Source organism: Limulus polyphemus, unplaced genomic scaffold, assembly GCF_000517525.1.
Source record: "Limulus polyphemus unplaced genomic scaffold, Limulus_polyphemus-2.1.2 Scaffold4597, whole genome shotgun sequence".
NCBI lineage: Eukaryota > Metazoa > Arthropoda > Merostomata > Xiphosura > Limulidae > Limulus > Limulus polyphemus.
In genome coordinates, this window is record NW_013670207.1 from 49,807 (window position 1) to 56,763 (window position 6,957).

General features: G+C 32.9%; 1 protein-coding gene across 1 annotated transcript in view; it reads left to right on the forward strand.

Moving 5' to 3' along the window:
• LOC106471396 (protein FAM192A-like) overlaps window positions 1-3,577 on the forward strand; it is a 16,215-nt gene extending 12,638 nt beyond the window's left edge. Inside the window, exons 4-6 of the mRNA XM_022399988.1 lie at window positions 569-714; window positions 1,317-1,372; window positions 1,722-3,577. Of these exons, the coding sequence (XP_022255696.1) occupies window positions 569-714; window positions 1,317-1,372; window positions 1,722-2,020 (501 nt within the window). The 3' untranslated portion in view covers window positions 2,021-3,577. The remainder of the gene's footprint in view (window positions 1-568; window positions 715-1,316; window positions 1,373-1,721) is intronic.
• The last annotated feature ends 3,380 nt before the right edge of the window (window positions 3,578-6,957 follow it).

Below are 6,957 nucleotides of genomic sequence, written 5' to 3' on the forward strand. Positions count from 1 at the left end.
CTATCCATCACGCAAAGTAATTTTCATTTTAAGATTAAAAATACTTTTATGCATCAGAAAATTTTCAAATTTCACATGCAAAATCTTTATAATGTCCAGACAGTTATCGAGTGTTTCTTAAGAAAAAAACTATTTTATTTGTTATTTCCACTAACGAATCTTTGTACAGGTTCGGTAGATTTGACCGATCTTGTAACCAGCATAAAAAATTAGGAAATAAATATAAATTATGCCTCTTTCGTTCTAGAATGACAACAAATTATAACACTAAAACATAAATAATGTACAATACTAAAATTTGAATTATAATCTACAGTTTGATGCCAGACTTATTGACATAAATTCATGAAATAGTTGTTCAATAAAATTTTGAATATGAGTCAACAAACGCGATGACATGGCATTTGACTCCTGACCCGTCTGGAGAGGGTTAATACATTGAGTACTATTCACAGTTTTAAAAATGTTTGTGAAACAACTTCAGTTTGTTGTGGTTTATTTTATAAAGGTTTTCTTAAGACATTTTAAATTTTTTTAAATAAAATAATTATCTTTAACATATCTTCACGAAGCTGTAGCCACATTGTCAGGAGAGTCTTCTATTCCTAAACTTCTTGAGCCTCAACGTAAAAAAACTGCCACACTGTGCCAAGGCCAGTCTTCAAGCAAAAAATCACAACTATCTCTCTTATCCACAGCAATTAAAAGAAAAAGGTGAGTGAGATGACCAATGATTTGTCATAAAAAGTAAACCATGAAGTATCTTCATCATCTGATGAATAATTTTCTTTTTCATAATATGGAATAATTAAATTTAGTGCAAGATACCATTGACCTTTTTGTAGCCTTAAAATGATACCATAAAGCTTTTCGAGAAGGAATGATTTTGCTCCGAAAGGATCTCCAGAAAAAAAATTATTACTTGAGGAATAGCTTGTTACAAACTCAATTGGTGTGTATTAATATCTTCTTTTTTTTTTTGTAAGTACTCTATATTTGGAAAGTTTACGTATATAAATTGTTTGCAAAACAAAAAAAAGAATAAATCAAGCTTCGCAAATAAAATAGCATAATGTATAAAAAAAGGAAAAAAATTTATTCTTTGCTGACCTGTTTCTTCCTCGGCAAAATGCCTAATAAAAGCTACAGTTAGAACTATTATTTTGTATATTGCTTGTTTAATTTCAGAAGTTTAATAAGTGGTATCTTACAGTAAATTAACTTTATATGGAGTTTTAAAATATTTTTTTCAAGCTCTTGTTTATTTCATTAAATGTTCTTTAATTATGATATAGAAAAATCTTGTATTTGTTTAGTTCTGAGCCTGGTCTGCAAGAAGAGAAGAAACAGAAAATGAATAAAATCAACTCTGGTAGGCTTATAATTTCTGTGTTTAATAAACTATTGCTAGTGATTTTTGGTTGGTGTGACAAAAAATTAAACTTTGCATTAATAGAAAATTTATTAAATTATTTAAATGAGTTTTTGTTTCGTTCTCCAGTAGATAATGTTATTTGGTGTCATTCAGTTTAATATTCAAATACCAATAGGAAGAATATTGTAATTAAAACGTTTTCTAATCTTCCATGACATATTTTATTATAAGTTCAGTTTCATGCATATTGTTGAAGTTTAAAGGAACACGTTAACAAACACGTAGAAATTTGGTCATATAACTGAACTAGATTTACGTGGAGATGTTTTCATTTTTTTTATTTTAGGTAATCAATCTGAATTACCAGACCCTTCAACGAGTAACAACAATAGCAACCAGGCATCTCAAGACAGACTTGAAACTGACAAAAGTGGAATAGACTCCAATTTTGAAGGGGTGCGAAATAAGGCATCAGGTTTAATGTGTATTGGTGTCCTTCCGGGTGTTGGAGTGTATTCTGATAGCAGTGACTCTGAGGACTCTTCCAGTAGCGATACTGAAGATGGCTTAGACCTATTGGCTCCTAACCTGTTAGGTCGAGCCAAGCTTAAAATCTGCGGAAACACAGTTAAAGCTGTACCTTAACTTTGAACCTTTAGCAGATATCTTGTTCAATTTCTGGATTCTTTCTCTGCTTCTCCTGCAAACTGTAGACAAGCATTTCATTCCCTCAGTTGTTGTCTTTCCAGAGAGTATGTAATCATAATAATGTTGAAAAGAACTTCGACACAGATGCTTGGTAGAATTGTGACATTCCATTAATGTGTGAATGTAAACTTGATGTAAGTTAAGTCTACATTTATTTTCGGAATTTAAAATCAAGGTCTTGGGGAGCACCCACATAGAAACATTTTATTTATTTTACCATGTATTGTTGCTCCTTTTAAATGAGCATTCAGAACCACCTTATTTAACTCTTCAATAAGATTATTCATATTGTAAAAGTTTTAGTTGTGAATGAAATTTTTAGTTTTGGTTTTGGAATGAACGTAAGTCACTAAGTCACGTAGGTGCTTCTCATGTAATCCAAACACAATATTTTTTGAAATATTTGAAAAGAAAAAAACAAATCAATAATAATTCACAAGTTTAATCAAAACGTGAGATAATTGCTCTTAATTAAGCAATATTTACCGCAGAACTGATAACAGTATTTTGAGATGCATCAATTCCTGGAAATACAACTCTGTTCTCAAATACAGTTTGAATTAGTTTGTCTGTTATTTTTCTCATTTCTAACGTTTTTAAGGTTACATAACGTGTTATGCAAGGTGAAACTTTACAATATGAACTTTGGATCATTTCTGTAATGTACACGATAAAGATAAACTTAGAAACAGACATGATTAAAGCAGCATATTATTCAAAATGTTAAATGAGTTTATGACATTTTAAAATAATTCATTAGCAAAAAAGCGTTATATCGCCTACTGTCACGTTCTATGTAGACCTTTTCTAACCTTATAAACATGATTTACAGATATTTGTCAGCCTGAATGAATGGACAAATAAGACATAATAAGTTATTCATGGAAACAACGAAGGAACTACTAATCATACCATTACTATATCTGTTGTATCCCAGCTGGCCTGATGAGCCTTGTTATTCAGTGAAAGGCTTCGTTAGCACTGGATATGACAAATGTATTGTGTTTGACATATTATAACGTATTCTCCTTTGCTTTTGCTCATGGGTTCTTATAAATACTTTAATTGTGAAGAACTCCTTTTAAAATAATCTTTGTAAATATGTAATGGGTGTGTTGAAAGGATGTTTAAACAAAATCATTAATTTTTAAGTGACTGTAATCCTGGTTTAAAAAAATCAGTAAAATCCATTCAACTGTTTTTTTGTTTATTCTTGAGTGTTATTATCATGCTAGTTTGTTATTGACTACAGTGATTGAATTAACAGTTGACACCATATGGTACATTTGCGGAAGATTGTGAATGGCAAAACAAACAAGTTAACATTTAACATTTTTAGTTAAATATATCTATATTCAGTTAAGTGTGTCACAAACTTGAATTTTAACCTATGGATAAATAAATTGATAGGCTAATACTTTGAAATGATTTCTGAACCTATGCATAGATATTTGTATGAATGCTTAATAAAAAAAAGCCTTTTCTCACTGAAAATGGTTACTCAGTATTTCACTTTGCAACTCCTTAAAGGGTTATTAAACTACTGCTCTGAGAGGTAGGCTCATTACAACTGATAGGTAATAAAAATTGAAAACAACAACAATACATTCAAACAACACGTACAATACAGAAGGCTTAAAAGTTGGTTCATAAATGATATCCAGATAGTTGAGAATGTTATATTAAAACAATTTTGGAGCCTTACCATGTTGCCATATCTGGTCATTCTCTATCTGACAGTCGTGCATCGTTACAACAGACCTGCAATATAGTTTCTTTTGCACAAGGCTTTATTGCAATGCTATCGTGTCCAAAACATATCCTTCCTCCCTTCAGGCTTTCCATAATCCATGTAGTGTACAAGGACAACTCCTAGCACACATTTAAACAGTATGCACTTTAGAATAGTATGAATACCTATTCTCCATCTGCATGAGGTATACGATGGTAGATCATAATAAGCTTTATCTTGGTGAAATAATACCTTGTTGGCCCTATTTCTGTACAAAGCCACAATTTCTGTGTGGTACAGGGTTCAGAAATTTGGCATGATAGTAAGCAGAGTTCTTGTATCCAATCTCCCAATCCCTTATTTGCCCCTGGCACACTAACTAGGGATGTTCATGAATCTCTTTGAAAACATTTTCACCCATTGATAAATAGAAAATAGCACAAGGCATGCGAGTGCCACCACAGACTGCTGTTTTACCAGGCTAGGTTATCTATAGTTCTTCTTTTCCTGGATATGCCATGGAAGCAACTTTTCCAGATGGATAACCTTCTTGATTATGTTGTTTCCTGGGGCATGTGGACAGCTTTTGGCACTGACCTTTGTGTTTGTGTACTCTCACTTGTTAAAAGTAGAGGTTTACAGCAGCTGGGATTCGACTTCTTTCAGGTCTCTGTATGGGTGGCTTTAACTGTACATGTTGATCCATGTTCTTTTGTTTTCCAATGCCATTAGTACAAGCATTGCTTCATGTTGGATGGGATGTTGTCCCATTTCATTTCAGGAGGGCCTGAAACCATCCTGATACTTTTTAGTAGACTGTAAACTTTTCAGAAGGGAAATGTTCAATAGAAGATGTAATAGATATTTACGGCAAAAAAGACTCAGGAGATAGAATATATATATATATGTATTAAAAATGTGTAAGAGCGAGGCAGAAATGAGACAATGTATTACATGGATGGAGAGAAGGAACTCTTTTGCTATGGCTCGGTCGGTATGACCGAATTCGTAACCATCAGAGTTAATTTCCGTACTATACCTTGTAACAGTATACATCTGTTTATTTTTAATATTTTATTGTTTTATTGCCCTTTAAATCGTGTCTAACTAATAATCCCACTACACAAGTTGTAAGGCACTCGGCAAACTTGCAGCTCACGTTACCGTATCAATTTACATATCGAATTATGTAACGCATAAGCTGCTCGTGAAGATTTTTTTTACTATCATTTTTCCTTATTTTAGGTAATCTAACGTAGTAAGTTTCTAATTTTTACATTTCTGTTTTATAATAAAGAATAAACATGAAAAACAAGACATATAATACTCAGCTTCAAGAATTTAACAAACCATCCTGCTTCCTCTTTTTTTTCCCGCCACTTCAAACACTGAGCACAAGGGATATTCCCGTCTTGGAAGTTCTAATTCTCTGATCTTAACACATCTTTATGATACGAGTGTGTGAATATTTTGCGTCGGGAAAGATTGCTTTCCCCAAAGCAATCAATTTTCAATGGCATCACACTACCTAGACGATTCCAAAGATTGTAAAAATGTAGTTCTGTTCCACTACGACTTTATATGGATGTGTTTTACAGGCAACTTCCTTATTTTCATGTTTAAATCGTTCTAATATAACTAAGACCATACGTTACGATCCAGCTAGCTTCGTGGGCTCTGGTTGTGAGCATAAGGTTTTGACGTCAACCGCTTGCAATAAGAGAGGTCTAGTTGAAATGCTGTTATACTCATCTTATTGGAAAATCCCACTCGGGCCAAAAAAGAAAATGATTTAAATTATTATCAGCCTCATTATGATGTAATATCACCGCTAGATGTAGTTGAATACTATCAAAGTTGGAAATAATCCCAACACTGCAGTTTATGGATAATGTTATAAAGCACCTAGTGAGAGATACAAGAACTAAAGCACATAAGCATTACTTACAAGTTTATACAAATACACGAGGTGAGAAATGTAAATTCGATTTATGTAGTTTGAAATCTATTTTATATAAACTAAAAATGATTCAATTGTGTTGTGGAATAAAATGTACAAAGGCTAGGCCTAATTCATTAGCATTGATAAGGAGTAATTTTCTTAAATTTACTATACGAAGAATGGTGGCGCTAAGCTTATGGCGAAGGTATCTTCAGGATATGATAAATAACCACGTTTATTATATCAGTGTTATTTTTTTCATATTACTCCATAGTTGTCTTTGTGTCAGCGGCAAATTACCGCTGACAACTTACTCTCCTATGGCTAGTGATTTTAATTATTATTTAGTTTGTTTTTAGAACTTAGACTAAAGGGAAGGCATTTAATCACCGCCAACTCTTGGCCACTCTTATGTAACGGAGTAGTTGGATTTAACATTCATCCATGCCACAAAGACGGAGCTTTGAGTGTGTGTGTGTAGCAACGGAATGCGAACAAGTAACCTTTAACTCCAAAGCCTGTGCACTCTTAACTACTAGGTCACGACCGGCCCTAATTTTAGTAATACACAATTTTTTCAACTGATCAACTGTGCTTGTTACTTAAACAGGATATCGTTAATTACTAAAACAAAGTATAGTTATGCAGATTGACCGAAGTACTAACTATGGCAGGTGAGTGCAAGATTGCCTGCGGATCTGTCGCAGACAAGTAGGAACACTTTCCATTTCCAGTAACTGGGTATGACATGCGGAGGTTTTAAAAAAATATTCTTACGTAAAAGACTGTCTTGACTTTTTCGTTATGGATGAGACAAGAGGAACGACCTAAAATTCTCACTGTGCATTCCTTTTTAGTTTCTCACGAGCTAGAGTGTCATAAAACTACAATTTTATGATTTCCATTTCATCTGACTTAATACAGTTTCCATTCAGTTTTAGTAGGGTAGTCAAGGTTAAATTGATTTTACCAATTCTTCATTGGGGAATATATATGGCGTTTACTCACTCCTACTTCCCTGTGGTAAGCAATTCTCCAAAGTTTTAGTAGTTTAGTCGAGGATAAACTAAGTTTTCCAGTTCTTATTTGAGGAATATGGCGTTTATTCACTCCTACTCTCCTGTAATAAGCAAATTCCGACTACATCAAGGGATAAGTCAAGGCATATTCTTTTATATATGTATATACAGTATTCACAAA